The 27089-nt window shown below is 36.5% G+C and overlaps 1 protein-coding gene across 2 annotated transcripts; it reads left to right on the top strand.

Moving 5' to 3' along the window:
* Nucleotides 1-865: 865 nt before the first annotated feature.
* Nucleotides 866-20269, top strand: MYOZ2 (myozenin 2). 2 transcript variants are annotated; one of them, XM_009919417.2, is made up of 6 exons: nucleotides 866-1057; nucleotides 1617-1720; nucleotides 7050-7219; nucleotides 10502-10631; nucleotides 12380-12563; nucleotides 19840-20269. In XM_009919417.2, exons 2-6 carry the CDS (start codon nucleotides 1645-1647, stop codon nucleotides 20069-20071), a joined length of 792 nt encoding a protein of 263 aa, XP_009917719.1. In that variant the 5' UTR covers nucleotides 866-1057; nucleotides 1617-1644; the 3' UTR covers nucleotides 20072-20269. The 2 variants fall into 2 exon arrangements, with proteins under 2 accessions (XP_009917719.1, XP_069658392.1); XM_069802291.1 differs by lacking the exon at nucleotides 1617-1720 and having other exon boundaries at nucleotides 908-1057.
* Nucleotides 20270-27089: the final 6820 nt, after the last annotated feature.

The raw sequence follows: 27089 nt of genomic DNA, 5'->3' as shown, positions 1-27089 counted from the left end.
ATGCACATTGTGTGGATGTATTTTATTACTCTCCAGATTCCATTTACAGTCAGAATTCCTTTCTCCTGTCATATCAGGATCCAAGCAATTTTCTAATCAATCCTCCAAGCTAAACAAGACTATAATTCTCCATAAGAACAAGAAACTTCATAGAACAACCCCAAAACCAAATCAGAAATACAAAAACTTCATCTTGCTTTTCCTGCCCCATAATTCAGCTAGCTGCATTCAGACAGGAGGGTAAGGGGGGAATGCTTCCTTCTGCCACTGTTTCCTTCTGTCCAAAGTTGGTTGCTGTCATGAAATATTTCTTTGATAAACTGATACAACAGTATCCTGGAATGCTGAATATTACTAAGCTTCAAATTACTGCAGGTTTCTGTTCCTAATGCACAAAGAAAATTAAGAGATTTTGAATAACAGTTTGCGAGGTGTGCGCTTGTTGAGCAATTACTCCCTACCACATATAATACTGAAAAATTTCTCATTTCTTTTTCAGAACAGACTTTGTACATCAGCCATCTGCCACTGGCTTTAGCCATCAGCTACTATTGAAGCATGGTTTCATCTTTCACTAAAGGATTAGTCCATGCCATTCTCATCTGATATAGTCTTGCCCATCCATATATTTAACACCTTATTTTTAAATGTCTCTTTCCTGGTTATAACATGGAGATTATTATTCTCAGAGGTGATGAGGAGATGATCTGTATGAGTATGAGGGGAGCATTCCATTAAATCTTCCAATAAGCTCTGAAAGGGATATAAACTGTCTTTGTTGTGGGTGCAGTTGAATCTTTTCTGTTCTCTTCTTTCGCCAGGAAGATATGAGTGGCTGGAGTGTTTGATTCTATATATAACTGGTTGATGTCAGCTGGATGCCAATCCCTTTGAAGAGGATCAGCCCCCAGTTTGTCTCGGTACTAGGTACCATGCAGATCCAAGCACAAGGGTAGAAACCATCCTGGACCAGGCAGGTCATCCCCATATGTAACTAACTCCTGAAGCTTCAACTAAAGGGTTGAGATCGCTTTTTTCTGCACAACAAAACAGTAGGGTAAGTGTATTGTTTCCTGAAATATTTTGACATTGTCTGTCCTACAAACTGTCGTATAAAAGACATTTATGTAACCTCTTGACTCTGCAATTAAAAAGATGTTTATTTTTCTACTTAGTCAGAAATGCACTTTCTTTAAAAATGCCAGAGCATCTCATTTAGTTCCTCAAATTCTTTATTAGATTAAGAAATGTCAAAATGTAACATTTATGAAAGCATAAACCAAGATGTAATTAAAATATCAGTTATGAATTTACATCTTTTAATATAATGTGTAGATGTAAGGAGGCCTATACCACTGACACTGATTTTGCTACAGAATTTATGCAGCCAACTCAAAAGTCCATTCCTTCAAATCTTCTATCCATCAGAACATGTCCTAGCATCTGTCTGCAAGCAAGAACTGCCAGTGCATTTTGGACAATTAAAAGTGCAGTATTCCTAAATCAGAAATAACTAACTTCACTATTCAGCCATTCTAAACAGGCTATTAGAAATTAAAGTTGGCTGAATTGTGCAAGCTGGCTCAACAATGTAAAAATGTGTTGTTTTTTTTCAGCAAGGAAAAATCGTATCAGAAAATCACAATGTTATCACATTCTGCCATGGTCAAAGAGAGGAAACAACAAGCATCAGCCATTATGGATGAAATACACAGAAATGGTATAGCGTTGAACCCAGCTTACTATATATGCAATGTCCTCTAGCCCTCCCTAATATATTTTTTTAATCGTAGAGTTTAACTCTCTTACAGCTTTGTCTCTGGGTGTTTTGCCATAAATAATCTTGTGGGAGTATCATGCTGCCTATGGTAACTAATCCTTTTGTAGTTGCCTCTTTTCATTTGAAAGCTATTTTCAGATGAACAACTGCTGTGGAGGAATGAAGTAATCTAACAGCTGATGTACATTCTGCTAGGATAGCCTTTCAGAATATTATTTGGGGTTAATAACATTACTTAATTCCATTTTAAAAGGCTATCATCTAAGAAACGTGCTGATCTGTATCCTCTTTTTTTCTCTGTTTCACTCTGCTTTTTTATATGAATGATAAAAAATTTTGAAACAAATCCTTACATCTCTGTTCCTTCCTCTCAATCTCTGTAACTAACAAATTTTACTAGCATTTGGCAATTCTCTCTAATACGCAGCCACCAATTAATCTTATATGAAGAAATTTTACTTTTCTGTTGTTGCACTGATGAAAATGCAGACACTTATGAGAAGGTAGTTTGATTTTCTAAAACAAGTTCTTAAAATTACACTTCTAGTGTGACACCGTAAGAAGCAATTAACTCAGCTAGGAATACAAATCTGCTTGGCTTTCATTAGGTATGTGCTGGATGCTTTTGGAGATCCTTCCAATCCTCCCCATGAAGCCTTTTTTACCATCTACATAAAAGCTAAAACTTTTAAAAGTTATAAGCACCCCACAAGCCTCACTGAAAAAAAGGGATCACCATTAATATTTAGAATTTATGAAAATTATACCACTCACATAGGATAAAACACTCAACATTAAATTCCAGTACTGAAAATCTTTCTTGTGGGCTTTTGCTCTAAAGAATTTGGGGATGGTTTCCGTACTCACTCACTGACCACTGCAATTGCATGAAGAGTAGGACAAGAGACATAAGGTTTTTAGAAAAAGAAGCTATGAGTTTCAGTGCTTGGTCCTAGTCCTTCTGAGATTTCCACAGTTTTTTTCTGTAATTTCTATTCCTAACCAAATACTTCTTTCCTATTTCCATTCTCCACCCAACACACACTTAAGTCAGACTGCCCTTACAGATTTCATTACAACTCCTTTTTTTTTTGGTGTTGTAAACCCAAGTACTACATGTGCCTGAAATAAATAGCCTGTAAGCTCTTCAGGGCAAAACCACAAAAAGTCTTTCATATGTTTGCTTGGAACCAAGGCATTTCACATGGTAAATGTTGCTACTATTCATAGCAATACTAATAAATCTATCATACAGTCCTTGAAATCATTGGCGTTATTGGATAATCTGTGCTGATGCTTGGCATTTGCCTCACATAAGCTGTCCCTTTTTATTATTTACGTATTATCAGATTTGCTGTCAAGTTTAGATTCATACACATAGACATGACAGCTTATCCTACAAGACATGCTGTGGCATGTGGCCACTGAAGGCAATACTAACTCTTTAAGTGTACGTTCTACATTTGCATCTTCTTTGGATGCCTGGGATATTTAAATGCTGAAAACAATATGAAATTCCATGAAATGGGTGTGAAAAAAGTCTGAAATTTATAACTGTACAAGCTCAGTGAAACCAGTTAAGAAACAGAAGGATAACCAAAGCTGTAATCACACAAAGTATCTGCTAGTTCTTTGGGACCAAATCTGAACAATTCTTGGAAAAATCAAGGAGAAATCTGTTTTTTAAATGGCTAAATTCAGCTCTATTAATTTTTTATATTTTATTTTTCCCCTAACTGTTAATTCAATAAGCTTAGCCTGAGATCTGGAAGGTGAACTGCTATCTTTCTGAGTTTCACACCGCTATTAGTAATGAAGGTCCTGCACCTGGTAATTGTGTAAAAATTAAATATACTGTTTCAGCCAGTCTCACAGACCTACAAAACTATCCACTGTTAACAGAGGTAAACAGTAACAAAAGATTCTGTTTATTCCAAGCCCCAGTAGCTTGGAATGACACACAGAAAGCATACCTACTGCATTTTTATTTCAGCCCCTTTTTATTATAATGCTTTCAGGTAAACAGTGAATATCAAATTCTTTGTTAAAAGATATTCATAGCAGAAACAGTTGTTGATAAAATACAAAATCAACCAAGTTTTTACCAGTGTCTCAAAGATTACCAATCTCTGGGCAAGACTGGTAATGACTGAAAGTCCACATCTTCTGTTGGTTTGTGGGACATGACTTTGTACTTTAGAGAAGTTTGACATGTCATAAAAAGCTGCAGGAATAGACACTAACTCTAAGCCCCCTTATGTTCTCAGAAGAGAGACTGTAGTAATAAATCAGCGTGTGGGTATAGTGACCTCCCCAAGCCCTTGGTTTTTCACTAGCAGACTTGGACTTATCATAGCATTTCAAAGGCTACTTGATAGAGTAGTACATGTATGTAAATACATGTGTTTAAGGAAGCCCTTGGAGTTCATCAGGTTAGCCTACCACTAGACTTAAATCTCATGTCCAGTTCTATACTATTTCTTAAATGCATTCTTCAGTAGCTACATGATTAACTATCTTTCATGATATAGTTAAAAAAATCTTATTTCTGATACTACAACAAACATACTATCTGATATTCATTATTAAAATTTATAATCCAGATTAAGGTATTTAGAAGATTGTAAACTGCAGGATTAAAGGGGGATTAGGCAGTGAATGCAGAAGGAACTATATAAATCATATTTAAATACAGTCTGTTACAATTTTAAGTGCAGGACAGGAAGGACTTGGCAGGAACAAATTAAGAAATGAAGCTAAAAGCTTAAGATTAGGATTAAACTATGAATTAAACTTCCAGTATTAATTTACAATGTCCATTTATGACATTGATGTTCTCTATCATCCTCTAAATGTCCTCTTTTACTCATTCTTCATCACCTTTACTGCACTGACACTGAAACAATCCTTAGACACATCATAAAACTAGACAGATGATTAGATTTTAGTTGGCAAGGGATTCCAATGAACTTCACACTTATGTTTTTGGGATGCTGCCTGGATACACAATAGTACACAACTGTGGGTTACAAAGTACCTTGGAGCCTTCAGTTAACATTAACAAGAACAGGGGTATGTAAGGGAACAGCAAGGCCCAAAATAGATAACATCCAGCGTGTCCCAGAAGAATACTGAGCGGTTTGGACAGAGAACTGCAATCACCTTGGCACCCCAGTCTCTGAGGATGTACATACTACCCACTCTGTGTACAAAGAAGAAAAGCTTTTTCTACAGGAAAATGTTGCTGATTTGAAGGGTAAATTTCTTACTCCTTACTAGTAAAAAAACATCCAACAGTCCGTACCTGTACAGTAATCTTGATAAATGATAAAATCAAAATATGACTTGTGGGTCAAAATTTCAGGCCACAGGCCAATAACCAGTGCACTTATCTCAACCACAGAGCCAAAACCCCACCACTATCTGTCACTGATATGGCTACATTGGGCAAGCTGAGTCATTTTCTTCCATGTTAAGAACTCTCTGTTTTGTAGTTACCTCCTAAATAACAGAAGGTTGTTAGGATTCTTTGTGCATACTATTTTTAAAGCAGAAGTGCATGCTCCAACTCACAATACATTTAGCTTGCTCTCGCTCCAGTTAAATCTGTTGTAAACATTCAGTTGAAATCAGTATGAATAGAAGTGGATCAACAGTGATGCACTCCAGGGCCCGCAAACTTGTTTGATTTACTACATGGAAAACTCCTGTATATACATCTTCGGCTAAATATTTAATATACCTGCTCAGTTAAGTTTTCCTATATGTCAGCAGATCACATTGGTTTTCCAACATAAAGTTACTAGGAGACATATGCCATGTTAAACATGCCATTTACTCAAAATGACACCCTGCATATGCAATATTAACTTTGACATTAGGTACCTTTTGCAGTTAATTAATTTGTAATGTTAATTTTAAATTGGGCTTCCTGTGTGCTCAGCCGGGAAGCAAGATACAGTGTCTTACATATAATTTGCTTTCATTTCATTTTAATGCATTAAAATATATGTCAAAGTTCAGAATTTTAAATCCTGTAGACCATAAGAATAGGTGAAGAATAGAATATCTTATTATTAAAGAAATGACTGAATGTGACTTTGAATAAGTGGATCAAAGAAACATACTAGACCATTGATATCATCCTCAAAGCACACTGCATCTTCCTATTTTTCTTCCTGAAGTTTATGAACAACTGAGTAGAACAATTTCAATTAATAAAATGATAAATATTAAAATAAAAGAAAATAAGTTTGTTCAGTGTTGAAGTTACTGTATTCTGAGGTTTAAGCTTTATTTATAGGTTGAGGTCATCTAGTGAGAGAGTTCAGTCACAAAGCCACAGCTTGTTCATTGCTACCAGCATCTCAGTTTCCAGAAGATTACCATGAAGATGACCAGCAGAGTTTCTGACATTCAGAGTTCTCCATTTACAGACCCAATTGATCTCCCCTTCCCCTGCTTATGCATGTTCATTTTCAAATCCCCCAGGATTTGGTGACCCAGGAGGTCACTAAAGACAAAGAAGGAATTTTTCCCAACTAGCAAATAAAGTAACACTGCATCTAGTAATTCAGTTTCCTCTTAGAAAGAATGAAAAAGAAAATGTTCTAAATGTATCAGTTCCTAGAAGGATATTATAATTCCTGGTTAGGGCTCTCATTTTCAATACCTTGAGCTTTATTTTGAAAGCTTCTTTAAAAATAGTTTAAAAATACTATTTAATAGAGACTTTCTAAAGCAAACTTTAAGTACAAAACTTGCCCTGGATTTCAAAAGCAAACAGAATATTAAAGAATAATTGAAAATAAGATGTTTATAAGCAATAAGAAACTGGTAGGTATGTTTAAAAGGGGTTACCTGCTCATCTATCCAATGCAGGACACAGAAAGTTAACTGAAGGTTTGATGTGGGAACCCTGGGGTCAGATGGAATTTTGTTCCTCTTTCAGCAGAAGCCAGTTTTTACTAGTCTGCTATTAAGATGGTGTGTAGGACATTCTAGACCTGATTTTGATAACAGCTGAATGCCATTCAACTGAAGTAAATTTCGAGCTTGGGGTGCTTAGCATCTTCAAAAAAAGAGGTTTGTGGTGTTCAATACTCTGCTCCAAAATTTTGGAAGAATGATTAATTTCACTAACACTATATGAAGCTATGCTATGTGTTAGATAAGTATGTATTAACATATTGTTGGATTTCAGGTGTAAGGTATGCAATATCAGGCATTTAAGAAACACAGAGGTATGTATTTATCCATTGTATTGCAGTCTCACCCAGCTTAAACCTTGGAAAAAAGGTCAGCACCCCCAGAGATATCATGGTAGAGGAACTATCAACACTCAGCAACAGAGGTGCAAGACTCTTCAAGAGACGTCAGCGGCGATCTGACAAATACACGTACGAAAATTATCATTACGTAGCAAACAAGCCAAGAAATGTGAGTATTTTGTAATGACTTATTAATGAAACACGATGAGACTAGCTTGGGTTCCCTTGGTGCTCATGATACACATTGTGCATGATTTTTGTAGTTTCAGGAAGAATAAAAGCAAAATCCTGTACTAGAATGAGGCTAACATGAAATAAGCCATTTGTATTTTATTGAGCTCCTATACACAAATAAAAATCTGAACACTGTAATACTTAAGGAAATCAGATTCAAAACATTCTCATTCAAATCTAATTCAGGTTCCTAGCGATCAGAGTTCTTATCCTGTAATAATTGGCTCATTGACTATTGAAAATTAACTAGTTAATTTAAAAAATTAACTAGTTAATGGTATTCCAAAGGTTGGAAGAAATGAGTCTGCTTCATGCAACCAGTAAGTATTTTTATTAAAATTGGTTGGTGGTCTCCACGTGGTTCCTAAGCAGCAAAATGACTCTCACAACTGGTACTAATACACTTCAGGCCTGCCTGTCTCAACAGGGAGAAAAAGGATGGAGCTTGTCACTGAAAGACAATTATTCTTTGAACTAGTCCTTCAGGAATTGGGTTAAAGCATTAGTGATATCCTGGGAATCCTCACGGCAGGAACTAAATGCACCTGCCATTTGTCACATCTGTGGCCTTTGCAAAATATTTAAACCTTTTGCTTAACCTCTGAAAATAGGGACAACAACATTCATAAATTTTACCTAACTCTCCAATGTGCTGCAAGGTTTAATTATTTCAACATGAATACTCCATGCCCACTCTAATACAGCACGAAACCAGCCCCTCTAATTCCAGTATTGTATTAAATTGTGCTTCTCAGTTACATGTATGCATCCCTGCTGATTTCAGATACAAAGGTGCATGACTAAAGAAGCAGAATTTGTCCCAGTACTTTTAAGCTGCTTTGAAGATGAAAAGAAGTATGTGGTACAAAAGTTAATTATTATTAATTAACCTGGGAAATATTTTTTGTAGAATAGCAATTCTCTTTCCCTGAAGCTTTTACAACTAATCATTGCACAGGTGGTCCTGTGATTGTGTTAGGATCCAGCCCCTACAGAATCCATACAAAGACTTTGACTCAATTCTTTAACCTTCACTTGGAATAAGAAAAATAGTAACTATATGTAATGTATTGTTGTGATATAATCTAAAGTTTGCATCGGTACAAATATAAAACAATTCATTTATTAATCAGAACAGCAAAGCACTAAAGGACTTACTCCTATTACGTTTAATTTTACTAAAGAAAATACACACACACTTGTAAATTAATCAGAAACCATAAAATGAATGCAACTTACTGACTCTTAAGAAAACTTTTTGTCTAGTTGCATCTCATAACAAGGCTTTGGGAGCAGACAATAAAAGACGCATTTGCAATTTACCATTGTCCATGCTAACCAAAATGTTGAGGGATCTCACAACAGTCCAAGAGGCGATTATTGGAGCTGAGTTCAATATTTCCAATATCACAGCTGAAATCTCTGAAATATTTTTGTTCCCTTCTTGAAGAAGATATTCTCTATGCTTTGTTGACTGTAAAGGTAAATGCATTTCTAATTCTGTGGCCTTTACATTTCCCATACAAAAAATTAACTTTACTCAGGAAGAAAAGTATGTCTTAATATCCCATGTTATAGAAGAAAAATTTTTACGTTTCTTTTTTTATGGTGCAGATATTCCAAACTTCTTTGGTCACTCACTAAACAGAAATTAAATGACACAGGGATCAAATGGGATCATGTTTGAGTTTTCATAAATCTGCCTTTTTAAAATAAATCTGCACAAAAGAAATTCCACATAAAAATTGGAATAACTGTAGTGAACACCCAAAACTATTATTAGAACACTATTATTTAGAAGTCCATATATGAATACCGTCCCCCCAATTTCTCCCTCTACAGTGTGTTAGAAGCTACACAGATAAATTCTGAGCACAACACTATCAGCCTCCTCAGAATTTCTGTATCCAGTTCCATGCTTTTGCTACAAAGTCTAACAGATCAGTTCCCCTCCAGTCTACTTCTTCCCACAAAAACACATAGAGTACACATGCTGTAGTCAGTATGACATTCTGATGTGAAAAAATGATGCCTCTTTGGTTTCTGTTCCGTTCCCTTAAATGCCTATTTAGCCACCACTGGTGTTGTCTTCATCATCTTTATGATTCTGCCTGCCAAAATTAATCTTTCTAACATACTTCAGGATGGCTAGAAAACATTCTGCCTTGATCTTTTTTTTGTTTCAAGTTTAAACAAGTATTATTTGTTTGCTTTCCTACTTTAAGAAACTCTTACTCTGAAACAGTCTATATTTAAATTGCTTTTAGCCTGTGTGTCATAGCTAAAATAAGACACTGACTTCTTATGAGACTCTAATTCTATATTTATGCAACAATGATTAAGCCTTTGGATGTTTCCTTAGAACTGACGACCCGATAGGAGGGTGGAAAATAACAGCATATCATAAATCTCCAGAAAGTGACCTGTACTGAAGTTGTTATTTCTATTACAAATAAAGGAAAAGAAAATCCCAAACAAAAGCAATTCAACAAATGCAGTGAATTTTCAACTGATCTGGGAAGAGAGCCTTTGAAGTATCAGTGCTTTGAAACTCAAACGGAGCAAACTTGCCAGATTTCTTGAATCTTTGGGTAGCAAGGGTGCTCTGTCTGGCACATAACAGCTTCTAGTGTCTAGTGATCCAGGGGACACATTTTATGGGACCCCTGCCAAAGTGACAAGATCTACCCTTTGCTGTGAATCACACAGCCCACACGCACAGGTAGAGTTTGCGGTGATTGGTGTAAGCAGCAGATGGGATGAACTCTCTTCATAGACTGCATATCAATATTTAAATATCCCAAACTTAGGAAAAGGTCAGACAACTCAGCTGGATGGTTACAAGGCTTTAGGAGTCTTGACGTAGCTCACACCACCTCCAATCTGTTCAATAAAGCATTCACACACTTGTAATACAGACATTTAAAATTGTGCTGGGATATCATTCTTAACACTGAAAAACTATTCATTTTTGCTTACATAGACAATGTAAGAGAGTTGTGAAACTACGTCATCTTCCAGCTAACAGCCAGAAAATCCTGGGGAGTGCTGTGTAGCAAAGAGGGTGCCAAACAGCAGGACAGTATGCCTTCGGATAGTATACCCTGGGTCACAGGTCTGGGCTGTAAATTGGAGTATCACTCCAACTCTCAACAGAGAATCACAGAGGCTTTTTTTGCCTGTGCTGTCAACGATATTTATTTCTATCTGAATGCAGCGCGGAGAGCCCATACAGAGCATTAAAATGGATGGCCTCGGTGTGGAAGGAATTCCCCAGCATGCCCCAATGACACCTCCTAATACACCCGATCCCCGGAGCCCACCGCATCCTGACAACATTGCCCCAGGTAATATGTGAGTTTACAAACATTAAATATATTTAATACTCATTTCACAGCAGAGGAAGGACGTCTTTATAAAATAGTATCTTCAACAAGAATTTGTTAGTGGACTTACTATTAGGCATTGATAAATTTGAGTCAGATAACTAAGCAGAATCTCCCACAGAAATGGAAAGTGATGCTCTTCAGTTGCTTCTGTTCATTTTTACGGATTTGATATGCCTTTTGTACTACTTCTCCCTAACCTGAAAACATACATTAATATCAAGAGAAACTGCTCCTATATTTACTGGTCTTATAAACACTGAGAAACAGATCCTCAGATTTAAAACCAGATTAATATACTGATTTTTCTTTGCCAAACTTTAGTTTCTAATATGCAATATACTGCTCAACAGTCTGAAAGTTATCAATTGTAGTTTAATTACCCATAAATGTAGATCTGAAGTCACTGTAAGTTTTGCTAGAAACCTTTACAGAGGAGTGACTTAAAAAGGAATTTGCCTCTGGCTGCATAAACTGTTCTTTTTTTAAGTCCTTAACTGTGAGGGTACTGTTGTCTTTATTTAAAGCAGTGAGCTACAAGAAAGCCTTATTTTGTATTCTTTAGAGAAGGCTAATTTGTTTTAATTAATTTATTCAGTGATATAGCCCTTCTTCCTGTTTATGAATTATCCATGAGCAGACTGTGTTTTTTACAAATTCATTCTTTGTTCAGAATTACTCAATGCATGTTTTGTGCAGACCTCTTCTAGTCTATGTAAACTAGGTCAATGCTACTCTGTTAGTGACTGCTAAGACTCTGTGCATCCATTGGTCAAATACAATGCGAACAGAGGTAATTTCCATTGCTAAGACACGATAGAAATCATCAAGCCTTTCTTTAGGCAAAAAAGGTCTGGCAAAAGGAGTAGATATTAAACCATAGAGGTTTTTTTTAGGCTTTTAGAAGGAAAGAGCATTAATTTCAAGAGCTAGAGGTAGTGGGAAGGTAAAAGGGTAGAATAGATTTCCCTTGTTTTTCAAATAAATAGTATAACTCATTAATTGGATAATCCCTTGCTGGTTTCAATTCTTCAAATTGTATATTAAGGTCTGACTCCCCACCCCCATTTATTCCTGCCATATTGTACTTGGCTTTAGAAGAAATCAGACTGAATACGGAATTTATTTATTCAGTAAAATTCTGATCAGAGCCTGATCCTCAGATGATTATGCAAAGAAAACAACTGATTCTTCACTTTTTCAGATAATGAAAGGGACCAGAGAACCAAGTAGGTAGGACATTTTAAAGCATCTAAGGCAGAGGCAAAGACAAGAACTCCACTACAATGGCTGTGATCCTAACTCCTTTTAACACTTTTGGAAACTTTCACCCAAAGACTACAGAATTATCTTAGTTTTAACCAAAAGGATGTTTTAAAAATCTTTTTGTTAATTCAGCCGAAGGGCTGTGTAGCTATAGTCTGGTTTTAAACAAATGCTTATAATGATAGAAATAAATTTATATAACACTAAAATAAACTTAGCCTCAAAAGAGGGTGGAAGCCATTGGAACAGTTATCTAAAAGGCTACAAATTTCCCCTGCTAGCTTTCCGTTTCTGTGTAGCTTTGGCCAGGTGACTTGATCCAATTGTTCATTTTACCTAACTGTGAAACGATCGTATGTTACTTCTTAGTTACACAGGATGGTGGTAAGGAAGCAGAAAACACAAACTATTATTACAATGGTTTTGCTGTGATTGCCTTGCAGGATATTCTGGACCACTGAAAGAAATTCCTCCTGAAAAGTTCAATACTACTTCTGTGCCGAAGTATTATCAGTCTCCCTGGATAGAAGCCATTAGGGATGATCCAGAGCTGCTGGAAGCTTTATATCCTAAACTTTTTAAACCTGAAGCAAAGCCAGAACTGCCTGACTACAGGAGCTTTAACAGGTAATTCTGAATGGACACTGAATTTTACAGTGCAGAGAAAAATTACTATGAAATTAAACATTTCCACCAGCTGTAAAAAACCCCTACCACCTGTGTTTGCAAGTATATGCATGAACATGAACACACACACAGATTACAAGTGGCAAACAAAGAGCATTAAGGAGGAAACTAGTCACTCTCTAAAGCATGGACCCCAAATTAAACTGTAGAACCAGGAATGTAAGGTGAATTGCTGAAACGAAAGAAAGAAAGAAAAGAAAGAAAGAAAAGAAAGAAAAGAAAGAAAGAAAAGAAAGAAAAGAAAGAAAGAAAAGAAAGAAAGAAAGAATCGGAATCCAGTGTCCTCAATAAATGGGAAACGTGGTATAGCAATGCTTCAAACTCCTTTCAGTATTTCTGTTACTGACTTCAGCAGGTACGGGATCGTGAGATCTATCAGGGAACCTCTCAGTCAAAACTTTGTAAGCTGTATAATGCAAACCATTCTTTTTTGGTTTTTTTTAATACAACTCATGTGGCTTGTTTTTTAGGCAATGATAGTACAATGAACTTTATCCCTCAACCAATCCCTCATGCCAAATAGTTAGCAGACTGCATATTTTATTGCATTTAACATTTTTTATATTTTCAACAACCTTCCCTAACAAATTAACAGATAAAATATTACAAGCAGACTTAAAAAACATTTAAAGTAGAATGGGATCTGAGAGTGAAATCATTTACATAGTAACTAGTATACTAAGGCTTTCAGTAGAACTTCTAGATATATGGACAACATTGGGTTTTGAACTATTCTGAAAGTTTTAAAATACATTCTTACTTCTGTCTTTTGCTTTCATTCATACCATTCACACTATCTTTATTTATTGAAGTTATGGACAATTTTTCTCTAAATAACCCCTGCTGAGTTCCAGACAGCTGAGCCAGACCAAAACCCTTCCTCAAAACACCAGACAGCAATCTATTGAAAAAGAAAATGGCTCATGGCAATATAAACTTAGAGAAAAATAGCACAAACATCACTTGTGTTCCTGCCATTGAGATGGGCCTCAACTGTGAGTGCAAGGACTAAAAAATTACACAATTCAGCATCAAAACTGGCACTGCAGACACTACACTAATTCTGACTTCCTAACAGCAATATACATCGCGATTTTAATAATTCAGTCTGTGCGGCACACTCTTCTCAAAAGATAGCAAATACAAGTGAGAGAGATGTGCCACAGCTGCTAACATTAGAACAGTAATAGCACAGTTATGTACTATTGTTATTGTAACTGAAAAAAGAAACAACCCAATGCCAAACCAACACAAAACCACCAAAGATACATATACGTGGATAGACAGAATCAGTTCTCCCTCTCACAAGAGAGATTCTGAGCATGTGAGTCATTACTGTGAAAGACAGGATCAGACAGGGCACAGAAGCCCCATTAATAGGGATATGTGTCTTGAGATGGTATCTGATGGTTTCTTTGTGGGTTTTTAGCTGCTTTGTGGTCCCATATTCTGTTAGTTGTCCTCTTTACAACACTAACTGTTTGGATTTCTTTCTATGGCAGAACTGTGGCTTACGACAGTCCGAATTTCTTGAACATATGTACTTTCATATAAGGGAAAGGTCAATACTCTGCCTTGTAATTGCCATAAAAACCTAAAACCTGGCACATAAATCCAGATCCAGACTGTGAAATTGGTAAATTCAAAACACAAGGCATACAAATATAATCCATGACAACTCTTCTTTTCATGGAAAAAATCCACATCCAGAAGAAAACAAAAGGATGCCTGGTGGACCTAGAAAAGCTGTTACATACAGTACACTCAGATTTATGTTTTCTAGCAAGAAGGAGTAGATCCAAAAAGAAACTGAGAATTTACAAAATTGAAATTCAAGATACTAGCCTCTTGGAGAGGATTTTACAGCTATGACTTAGTGTCTACACTCAAAAATGCACAGGAGAGTGGAGTGTCTGATTAGGGGATTTAAAACAGACAGCACACTGCATGCCAAGCTAACCAACAGAAAACATTACAGAGAAGGTTAAATGTGACTTAAATTTATTTGGTAAGGCCACCAGCACCTAATTCTGTCTGCCTATCTTCAGGTCAGGGCTAGATTAAGGTCTTCCTTTCCAGAAACAGAGCAGGGGTCACATGTATTCTTTTAAAATTTGTATAGACAGTTAGGTTCACTCTTTCAAAAGATCATTTTCCTAGAATGTGGCCAGCCTGGATTTATTACTACAGGAATGTCAAACCCCAAGGAGAGGTGTAACAACCTAGTTTCTGGCTCTTCCATGGAAGAGGGGGGTACACTCTTCACTTCCCTTATTAAAACCTGTGCCATAGTACAGAAAATAATAAAACTCTTTGGGCTAGAAGGAATAAACATCTTTCTCTAGCTGAACAATTAAGAAACTGACTTGGGGAAAGAGAAACCTGGGCCTACATCTGAGTTCCCAGATCTTTCAATGCACTTTCTTTAATTACTGCTTACAGTAAATTAAACAAACAGATTTAGGAGCAGAAAACTCCTAAAGGACCTACACTTCTCTGCTGTTAGTTGTGTGGCCTGATGTCTAGGCTAAGAGTTCTACTCTGTCTAATCCAAGTCATTTTTTATTTCTGGGTAGCATTTTTGCTGGAATACTGTATGTGAGCAGTGAGGTCCACTCTTATAAAGATATACCCTCAGACTGAAGAGAATCCAAATCTCTTGCAGAACAGCTCCAGTCACAGACATACTATTATTTGACACAGAGGTTCAACACTAACAGCCATGGATTTTGAGTGAAAGTGCCTTGATGTGCTATTTTGCTCAAAGCTTGCTGCAGCAGCATATTATGTATGTTTTCAAGCATGAAAGTTTAGGCAAAGGATTATTAATTAGAGAATCACAGATGAGCTTTGGTGTAAGATAGGTGCAGCTGCCAGTATAGCTAAGATAAAGGCAGATCTTAGCATTTGTATAAAGAAAACATTAGGCATCTCAGGAATTTAACAGCCTATGGGCTTCGTGCGTAAAGTATCTATATCTCTTTGGACTTCTGTGTCTCGATCCTACTAAGTCATTCCGTGCATCTAGGTCACAGCATCCTTGACTTCTTTAATTGCAGTCTTGGAGAGAAAGCAAACTATACTGTATTTAACAATTAAAGTGCAATATAATGGCACCGTTTTGTTACCAGTGAGGATATCAGTCAAGACTTTCTTTCATGCTCCATCATTCAATAAAGTGCAATTATGTTTATTCTCCTGCAAAACACTGGTACAGTCATCATTAGTCAGGAAGGGCTGTGTTTAACAGTAAGTGTGATGCATAGGACTCCCAAAGGAAACAGGCGTGAGATTCTTCCCAGTTCATTCAGTGGTATCTGTTAAAATGACACTCAGACTTTACAGGACATATTCAGGTACCTTTCAGCTTTCCGTGTTACACAACAAACTGTAAAAGCAACACAACTTTAGCAGCTAGGGACGTCTGATGTGTTGGAACAGACGTACACATGCATGCCTTAAAAGTATATTCAGCACTAAACAGCATTCAGATTTTTTTTCCGCTGCCAACAATGAAGAGGCGACTCCGGACCCTGTAGCTGTGCAATTTTTATAATAGTAGCAGAATCAGAACTAAAGAATTCATAGAGGTATTAGTTGGGGTCTAGTATGCATTTTATGCTGCAGGGATCTTGCAATGCTGGCAGGTCAATGAAGGAAGAAGCGGTGGCAGCAAATGTCAAGCCCATGTGCCTTCCGAGGCAGGGCTTTCTGTGAGACACCCAGAATTGGGTTCTGAGGATCTCTGAATAGACTGGTCAGACCTGGCTACCCTTCCTCCTCCTGGATGAAAATGAATCTGTGCTAGCAGACAAATACTTCAGAACAGAGCCATACCATCTGATTTCTCTTGGAGATTAATTCTTATTAGGATTGAAGAACTATTTACTGGTGAAAAATCTTGTCTCTTACCAGTGTGGAAGGACCTAGTAATCATCTGTGGGAGTGACAGCATGAATCTACATTTGTTGAGGAGTTCGTAATAGTAGTTAAATTAGTACCTTTATTCCATCTGCTTTCTTGGAGCTGGATAAAATGTCAAAGGTAGGATTATGAGTAACATACAAAGCACTACATCTTACTCGCATAAGTCAAGCAAGTCTGACTAGTTCTTGCCTCTCCTACTAGATAAATTCTTGCTCAGCTTTCTCAATTCCCAAAGACTACTGTATCAAAAAGTCTACAGGAATCCAGTCCATCTGGACTGGGCTCTGTTGTTATTGATTAATGGATTCTGAACTCTATTGTAAAAATACTGAGATCCAGAGCCTCAAAGCAATTTTGGGTGCTAACTTGAAATGATGTGAGATTAGTGGAAACTGGGTGTTTAGCCAGATCCTTAGCACCTAAATACCTCTGTGAAATTGGCATTAGCTCTTGCACTAAGCTACCATGAACCTCTGAGCATTTTGTAGGGTCAGGTCCTTTGCTCCCATGTCTCCTTTTTGCACAGAATTAGCAATAAGCAGAATGTTCTAAGAATGAGTCCCATTTTAAAATGTGAAACTCACTTTTTTTTTTGTAATTATGTAAGAGAAGGTGCTAATCCAACACAGTTAAAACATTTCTTCAGACTTTCCCAAATAATCAACTACAAGTAGTCTCCTATGTTGAGACAATATAATGTTCAATAAGAAAGACTGCAGGGAAAAAAAAAAAAAAGCAGCCCTGCTAAAACAACAGCTAAAAATAAACGTGGTTGTGCCTGCTATTGTTAAATCATGCACCTACTTTTTAGGAATATGCAAAGTGAATATTAAACGATCTCTTATAGTTCCTGGTGCCACTTCCTATGGCTCTGAACCAACATTTCCGCCCTTACTGTGAGCAATGACTACTGGAATTTTTTTTACACATGAGTTTTAGGCTTCTACACAATGAATCAGACCTCAAGTGATACAGTTGATGTGCACACAACAGGTCATTACAACACCATGTTGTCAGACAAGTTATTGCTCACAAAAATATACTGCTGCTGTAAAGGAAAATTAACATCTATTAGCCAATTACTGTACTCTCCTTTATGTCGATCATCATATGCTTCTGCCTAGCATGCAGGAATGCATAATTCTCTGAGGCCAGACTGTATAGCAACTACATGGGTTTTTTTCCCCACAAAAGGTATTTGAATTTCCATAGAACACTCTCCTGTTTCTGTTACCTACAGAAACATGCTGTATTTAAAAACCCAAAAATACTACAAAGAGAAAGTTTTATGCTATAGAATTGTTTTGCATTTTATACAGTTATTATTGTTCTGTTCATATTGATTATCCTTTTAATTTACATATTGATGAGAATGAAATATTACAACAATGTGAGAATGTGTATCTTAATTAGAGCAGCAATTAAAACAATCTTTATTATCCTGTAAGATGTAGATCACTAGATTCACTCTGTGCCAATTACCAAGCAATTATTTTTAATCAGTATCATACGGTATCCAATTTGACACTGTGACCTAGAAGACAGTTTCACAAGAAAAGCTTGATACCACAGGCAGTTTGTATAAAGAACTTCCTTCGACCTCAAGAGAGTTTAATGCCTGGACTGACTGCTGCTGCAAAATCTTGTCTTATCTTCATTTGAGAAACAGTTTTAGAGCTTAATCCAAAGCAGCGCTTTTCTCTCAATAAGTGTGCATCCCCAGAACTTTCATGATTTTTTATATCTTACAGGACTGACCCTTTGGATTTAACACCATACCCTTCAACAAATGCTGTTTCTACTGAAATTCAGTGAAATATCTGTGTAATGACACAATAGTACCACTTCTTTTAGGTCACAGATTAATTTTCTGAATTAATCTCTTTTTTTTTGTGTATGTGTACTTAATTCTCCCTAGGTTTTGTTTTATCTATAGTTACCTTGCTGAAAATCCTAGTCAGATATTCAAGTGATCTCTTTTAGTTCCTGTTGGTATTAATTTCTCTGGGCTTCTGCTATAATACCTGGAGACACCGGAAATATATTCCAGCAGATCTGTTGTTTTGTATCAAACACACAAAACCTACCAAGGCTGGTGAAATTCCATTTCAAAAAAATTCATTTTTGCATGCCACTACGTATCTAGCTTTGCAGAAGTCAGGTGCTCATGTGTAGCTGAAAAATCTGACACTCTTAACTGGCCAAAATATATCCCAGCAAAGTTATGCAGCTGATCAAAATGCAGAACACATATAATAGTCTGTTTGGTCACGTTTCCTTATACAAAAGAGTCTGGAAAAAGTGACAGAAAAACTCGGGGGGGGGGGCGGGGGGGAGGTGTCAGCCTAGAAACCTGCAAATATAGAAGAATCATGGGAGGTATTTGGAAATACTGTTGTTTTAAAATATTTGCAAATGTATGCAACAGTCAGTTCCTGCTTAGTATTTCTTATCTTTTAGTTTCTCAGGCCTATCGCCTGGGGGAACATTTACATTTAAATAACATGAGAAATACTGGCTGAAGACTAGGGGCCAATTTCAGCCAGTGTTTCAAGGCTTAGTTACATAAACATTTTCTTCAGAAACAAAGCTGGTGTAAGAAGTCCTCACCCATTCCCCTCCTTTCCAGAGCCTGTTGTCTTTGGCTGTTCTTTTCTGCTTCACATTAGGCTTTACCGCCTCCTCACTTGTATTGCTACAATTGTTTGAGCATAATGATACAAACCAGATTGCTGAAATAATTTGGATTTTAACATGCTCCTTTGCTTTGAATGGTCTTTGTTTAACCCAGAAGTGACCCAAGTTTATAGCACAACCCACATACACTCTAACTGGTACAACAATATGGTTCTGAAATATAGTGTAGTGGGAGGAACAAGCAACTGGGGATAGGAGAAAATGGGGTGAGAACTTCCTAAACTAATTACCTGCTACAGAGAATGTGTTGAACTATGTTTTCAGATTTATCAACTTATCACCCACAAAATAAATTTAGTAACTGTGACTCACCAATGACAAAGTTTTCTTGCAACATCTTTTTCCCTTGGCTTTTCTGTCCATTTGAATTTTGAAGTCAGCTGAAAGCTTTATCTAAGGGAAAATAAGGCAGATCTTAGCGTTTGCCAGAAAAACAATTGGAATACTTTTCCCAAGAGCTTGAAATTGTAAGCAAGAAATTGTACCAAAACTGTATTATTAAAATAGCTTCTGTTCTTTTCAGCTCCTGGGAGGAAAATAAAACAGGTATTTTTAAAATCGTATTTTACTTTTATTTCTCTAATATCTACAGAGTTGCCACTCCCTTTGGTGGTTTTGAGAGAGCATCAAAGCTGGTTAAATTCAAGGTACCAGATTTTAATCTACTGATGCTAAATGATCCCAGATTCATGATCCTTGCAAACCCTCTTGCTACCAGAAGATCCTTCAATAGGACTCCTAAAGGATGGACGTCTGAGAATATTCCTGTAGTGTTCATTCAGCCTTCGGATTCCAACACCGTTCCAGAAACAGAGGACCTGTGAGAGAAGCTGCACTTTACATCGTACAAAATGCTGAAAGCTGCACATCCATGTATTTTTGGTCCAAATATTACTAAAGGCTACTGACAAAATTTTTCCTTGGCAGCTGGAGTATAAGTAATAGTGTCTGATGCAGTGTCTCTTCTGGCACCTAGTTTCATCTGTAGACATAACATAAATAAAGTAATTTGGCAAATATGACTGAGATATTTTCTATTTGTGTTTACATGTTCTTTTACTTTCTAAAATCTCTGCTCGTCATTTAAGAACAAGCGTATTAAGAAAAAATAAATGACACTACTATCAAGGGATTTGATAGGTATGCTGAGCAATACCACAACAGTGCACTCAGTGCACTCCAAGTACTGCCTGGTCAAGATAAGCTCTGACAAATCAACTTTTTTCCCAACCATGCTTTCAGCCAAAGTTAAGAATTTTGTCATTACTTCAGTGACAGCGAGTTTAGGCCATTTTCTTCCTTTCTGACTCTTACTCAGCTTTAATTATGGACATCAATATCCATGTCACCCAGATTTGTTTACAGAAAATGTAGTAAATTTGGCAATGACAAAGATTACATAGTGGTATGAAAAAGTACAGAGGTATTTCCTGGATAAGTCTACAATGTTTGTGTTAATCACAACTAAAAAACCCACCAATGACTGGTTATGTCAAACATACCAAATTAGTACCACTGAGCTATGTTACCACAAATGCTTTTGTTACTAGAAAGAAATTTCATAGACCTTTTCCCCTATGGCCATAGTATATACTTGGACTTAAAAGCATGTGAGTTTTCTTGCTCTCAATAGGCTGGCAAGCTCTGACGTTTTAGAAATACAAGTATCAGACTCTTATTAAGCATCCATGACTACACAGGGGGCAGGCCAAAATCAGTACGAGGGTGCTGGTTTTCAGTGTCATTTTTCACATTACAACTACATTCTAGTAAGAGCCAAGCATCTGTTTAATAATTGTTTGTTTCTAAATGCTTTCATGTTTGAGAAGTATCCAACATCTGCAGGTTGCATATCCTAATGCACAGTTTAGTTTGTATGTGTTTTGAAACAGGATACTTCACTTCAACCAGTAGGCCACTCTCATATACCCCAGATGCTTCTCCAGGGCATTATGGTCTCCAAGCATGGATGCAACGTCCAAGAGGTTTCTGGGTATCTCAGATACTAATTTTTTCTTTAAATCAGAGTATTCATAAAATTTTGCAAGCTCTATGGTAACATGTTAATCAAATTTTATCTCAAAAGTAAGCCCACAGAAGATGATGATGGTAAGCAAATAAAATAATGTTTTTCGAGATATTTTCCTTATTAAGGGTGGCATTGAGCTACAAAAATGAATATTTCAGAAAGAATCTCAACATCTGAAGAAAAAAAATGGTAGAATGAGATTTAAAGTGGAAGGATGAACAAAAAGTTTTGCCTATATTTTTGTGGCTGAAATTTGTATCTGTAAAAATGGTTTCCACATTTCAAATCTGCCTTCAAGGCAGGTAGTTGGCAAAGGAAATTCTGTCATCTATTTTATTTGATTTAGTTTGTCACACATACTGCACAAACAAATGTACAGGTCCTGAACAAATTTATGAAAGAAAAAAAAAAAAAAAAATCAACCTCATTGACCAAGAACACTTTCCTAGCAAGGGATTAGTTTGGGGACATTAACCATGCACTTTGTACAACAATTATATGGACAATGACAAAAGTGTGAATTCTTCAAGGCTAAAAATGCAAAGGCTAAATAAAAAAACTATAGCGAGGAGCAATGCAAACAACTTCTGGTGGAATTTGGTTTTTATGAGCCAGCATAAGCATTCATAAGCCAATTTAACAGAAATATGAGAAAAATTGATGCACAGCGTATACACAGTGAGGACTGTGAAGAAAGGATATATAATTTTTATTGTATAGTCTGTAAAAATAACCTATACATGCAGAGCAACCACCTTGCTTCTTACACAAGACACATAATGGTAACTTTACTTTGCTATACATCTATGGATCCACTGGCACAGACTGGGCTCAGGAGGCTTAAGATGTTTGAGAAGTACTGAGCCTCCTATGCATGTGTTCAACTGATGGTCCAAATAACAGTATTAGATGTGGCTGGAAATTACTGACAGTCCTTAAGTCCTCAAATTCTGTCTGGGACTTCAGAAATGAGCTGTGTCACAGCAAAACTGGTAGCTCTAATTCAACACTCGGCTACAGCTGCCAACTGTAGCAGCAGAACTCTGTACCTCCTGCTTTCCTAGCTCTACTATCACAGAGCTACATATACACTAGTAAATCAGATGTGCCCAGATCACTCTTTTTAAGACTGAGGCCAGCTGTCAGAGAAGAGTCTGCAGCCATACTATTTAATCTTCCCATATTGGGTGGCTTTTGCCAAACTGCCTATTGGGAACAGGCCCTTGACCACACTAAACCCTTGAACCATGCTTGGGAACCGTTTGGGAGAGTGTTAATTGGCAGAAGCTAGGACTCCACAATGCGCTAAGTATTCAACAGCACAGAGGATCGAGTGCCAGCGTCCAGGAATGTTCCCTGGCTGCATTAGCCTAGATGTAGCCTTACTGCGTAAGTCCCACTGCAATAAACAAACCTCTCTGCCAAAAAACAACTCCTTTGCCACAAAGGAAGATCTCTTGTTAAAGTTGGGAATTCAGAGACTCTCTATTAACTTCAATGGGTTTTAACACCTACATTTATTTTGTGAGACACTTAACATGGCACTTGAAACATATCCTACAATCAGAGGAAAGACTAGTTTTGGGTAACTAATGATGAAGAACTTTAAAGATCAAGATTTGCATTGATTTTTGTAGACAAAGAGATGGCTCTGAAGGGAGAGAATAAATGTTTCTTTAGTTATAGGTCTGGAAAGATCAACAAATATATAAAGTTTTCAGTGGTGCTTCTGAAAGTTCCTTTTAGCTGTAAGGAATACAGCTGAAAGGATAGGTTAAATGAAAAAACACATGAACAACAGCTTTACACAAATATAAACAATCACAGGCATATAAATATTTCAGAAAATGTGCTCATAACATCATGTACACTTTATCACAAGACACTCATACTTGCTTCAAAAAGAGAAAGGGACTGAAACATATGATGAAAAGACAGAAATGTGGTGGGAGTAAATACGTAGTTTAAAATGTCTAGAAGTCTTTGTTCCCAAAGTTTTTTTGGCCTCATAGTCATTTACATTAAGGTACCCATTGCAGCAGTATAAAGGGAACTTAAAAATTCATTTAAATGTTTTCACTAAAAATGTGGTGAAATGAGGAAATAGATCTGCTATTTCCCAATCTATACAAAATACTCTGTGATTACAGTATGTAAAAAAGAAATGAGATGTATACTTCTGAATAGCTCCATGAATGTAAGGGGTTTTTTAAAACGTATGCACCTTAAACCTCTTTTGACATGAAAAGCCAGGGTTCATGGCCTGTACTGTCTGCACGGTTGATGATAAATTGGTATAAGCAATAACAGTCATCAAGAGGAGTTTGTATTTTAACCCTATACAGTTATGGCCTGAAACTATGCTTATTGGTATCACTTATGCCATTCCTATTTCCCATACTTTGGTCAGACTCATGAAAACTATATATTCATATTTCACTTTACTTAGCTAAGCTAAGAAGCCAAATTACCCTAATATCGAAGTCCTTCACCAGCAGCACTGAAATAATTTCAGAAGTACTACATACAGTGGATGATCTGAAATTTGTTCTTGAATCCAGCAGGCCACGGTCCCTCTGACATTGATTTCTGGTGATGTGCTATTTGCTCTTGTCTGGTATAAGGTATGTTTGCATGAATGGGGTAATAGAAACTCCATATTGTCTCTCTCCCAGTTTCAACAAAAACATTGCAGCTGATTTGTTTTCTGCTTGTTGCGTAATAGAGATTATGTATCAGTACCAGGAAATGAGCAATTCATGTTGTTACTTTATTGTTGTCCAGAAGCATTTTGTTTATACCTAATCTTGTACTTTGGATGTACTTTTTTTTTTTAACTACATACTCCCTTCTTAGATGTCTAAATATGTCAGCATGTCTTCGCTGCTTTCCCTTCTGCATAATCCATACAACTGACAATTGTGGAAATAAATTACTATTCTATTATCTCAAAGTATCTCTGTTTTAATTAATTTAATATGTATTGTCTCAATCAGAAGCAGGAAAAACACACTGGAGATGGAATTCTGATCCCAGTGAAATCACACAAGGGCTTTGGCACTGACCTCTGTGCAGACAGAATTTCACCATTCATGGCATTTATTGTATCTCAAATGTGTATCTGTAATTGAAATTTTTGCCACTGCCAAAGCAACTATGTGTTCAGCATCAGAATGGATGTTTTGTATTATAGAGCTGGGCCTAACTACATATGTAGTTCCTTTTGCATTGTACCTATGATGAAGTGCAAACAACCCTAATAATGTCTCAGAAATACTCTAGGAAACTGCATGGAACTGTAGGGAAAAAATCAGCACATATCTACTAAGATATTTTAAAAATTATTTTCAGACCAGGCATGAATAACCTACACTCTGCTTCAGTTCTTAGATGGCCTATTAACAGCACAGAACATTGTGGGCCATACCTAAGACAACAGGATAAAATATACTTCCTGAAATACAGTAAGACTGCGGAGCATAAAATCCCATATACGTTAGATTAGGATTTCTCAATGTGAGGTCCATAAATTATTAGCTGTCTAGACAGAAATACCAGAAGATCCCCATAGGGCTGACAAGACATGTAGTGCTGGCTCCTTCCTTATTCCCAGAGGCTTCATACTGTTCAAAAACAAATAAAGTGCTCTAAATTGTTTGCCACAGAGTTGTTATGTAATTGGGGGTAAGAACACAGATGATAAAAAATAGTTATAAAATGCAGTCAGCATACTGATATAGTTTAAAAAACAAAAATTGCATATAAAATTCTCTGATTAAAAGGAAATTAAAAAGCAACTGAAAGGGTAAAATCCTTTCAAGGAAATAATACATTTTTTTAAACAGCCTGCAGGCTAAGTGTTCAGAGTAAGTAGAAACTACTACAGAGCTCTAATCCTTCCCTCCAAAAAAGTTAGCATGGTTTAAGAGTAGAATAGAGGAGATTCGGAAAACAAAAAGACAAATAAAAATTCTCTGCAAGGAAACAGTAGACTACTTAAACACAAATAAAGGAAGTTATGACAGAGGTCTCCACAAAGGGTATGGACAAGATGAGGAGGGAACAATAACACAGGAGCAAACTGACTCTTAATAAAATGATAAGGAACCAACTTTAAAATTAACAGAATAAATACTTTTTCAAGAAATGCCTAGTTGTGGAACCTGGTGCTATAGGATGTTGTGAGTCAAAAACTACTAATAACTTCAAAACAGGATTAAACAAATTCATAGTGGCAACTATGCCTATTATGGATAATGGCTACTATGTGATCTGAATCTAGGGCTTATCACTGGAAAATAGAAAGTTGTGTGAGAAAGATCACCCCACATTTAGGTGATTTCTTTCTATAAATATCTTCTACTGGGCACTGTCAAAGATTGATAAAGGAAGGATCTGGCAGTCCTATGAAATACATTCCAGCTGTCTTCCGAAAATCCTGTGTTAAAGTACCATGACAATTATAGCAAGTGCTCTTAGTACAGATCCTTATTAATTTACATCAAAATACCCATTATGGGAGCAGTTAGAGGAAAGACAATTTCCACACGTGAATGAGAACCCTTACAATAGTTAGAACCAGACAGAGCCAGAGTGAACTTTAACACTGAGTATGGGCGCTGCAGGGAACACAAAAGCCCGACCTCAGCTACACCTTTGGCAAGACTCCTGATCCTATGCAGTGAGACCTCACCCTTCCACACCAACACTCACCATGGTCCACATGTTAAGTACGCGCCAGCTCACAATATATCAAAGGAATTTTTCAGTAAGTTATGATTATTATACAAAGTTTAAGGAAAATGGATAAAACAGAAAGGAAAGTTTCACAGCTAATTAGAACACAAGAAGAGTCTTGGGGGAAAAAAAGTCTGAAAAATCCAGGATTTGTACCCCAGTCCACAACAGACTGGTTTTGTACACAACATATAAAATTTGTTCCTCATCAGTTTTCCCATTAATAAAACAAAAATACTTACGTAGGCTGTGTAAGTTTGGGGGTTTTTTTGTTGTTGTTTTTTTTTTTAATTTAAAACAAGAAATTTCTTGGTTAAAAACAAGAAAGAAATAAAGTAAAAAATAGGTTTATATGAGTACATACATAATATCCCAGGCTATGGTGCATAATGAATACAAGAACCATTACTAGTAAAATAACATTCTACTTTCATTTCACTTGAAGTAACATATTTCATTCTACAGCAGGCAGATTTTAACTGATAAAAGTATCAACAAATTAGTATTTGATATTTTTAAACAGAAAGATGCAACTTTAGTTGTTAAAAAAGTCCAAATAACTTCAGTTGTTAAAAAGTCCAATTAACTTCTTCCTTACAGTTATTTTTGGCCAAAACTATGAACTAAATTCAAGATGAATTCACAAATAGTTTGTTTTCAGATGGAAATTGCATTTCCTGTGAACAAACTATTCATTCAAAACACCTGGTCCAGCACTTGCAATACTTCCCTGCTTCACAGAGACATTGTGAGACAAAGTTAAATAACACTTCCAAGAGGCAGAGAATTTATAAATCACTGAAAGAGTAAAAAATAAGCCTGAATATTGTGAGCCAACTATCCTTTCAAAAGCAAATGGAGATTAAAATATTCGATGGAGTTTGTACAAAGAACAGCCTGAACTTTGCCAGTTCAGAGCTGGCTGTACTCATTAACGCAGGAATGCCCTCAGGCTGCTTTGCGTGGAAAGTATAAGTTAGAACTGGATCTCTCTGGAGTTCTGAAGGGCATCTGGACAGTTGTCGTCAAAAAAAAAAACCAAAAAAGCTTAAAATCTTCTCATAACATGACAGGAC

Source organism: Haliaeetus albicilla, chromosome 1, assembly GCF_947461875.1.
Source record: "Haliaeetus albicilla chromosome 1, bHalAlb1.1, whole genome shotgun sequence".
Lineage (NCBI taxonomy): Eukaryota > Metazoa > Chordata > Aves > Accipitriformes > Accipitridae > Haliaeetus > Haliaeetus albicilla.
The sequence above is the reverse complement of the archived record's forward strand: the minus strand, read 5'-3'. Positions and strand labels throughout refer to the sequence as shown.

Bases quoted from the DNA above. Each gene is read 5' to 3' on its own strand.
- MYOZ2 (XM_009919417.2), top strand. From the start codon at position 1,645: ATGTTATCACATTCTGCCATGGTCAAAGAGAGGAAACAACAAGCATCA. The intron at 7,220-10,501 runs GTGAGTATTTTG...ATCTGAATGCAG, and splicing joins TAGCAAACAAGCCAAGAAAT to CGCGGAGAGCCCATACAGAG. The intron at 12,564-19,839 runs GTAATTCTGAAT...TAATATCTACAG, and splicing joins GACTACAGGAGCTTTAACAG to AGTTGCCACTCCCTTTGGTG.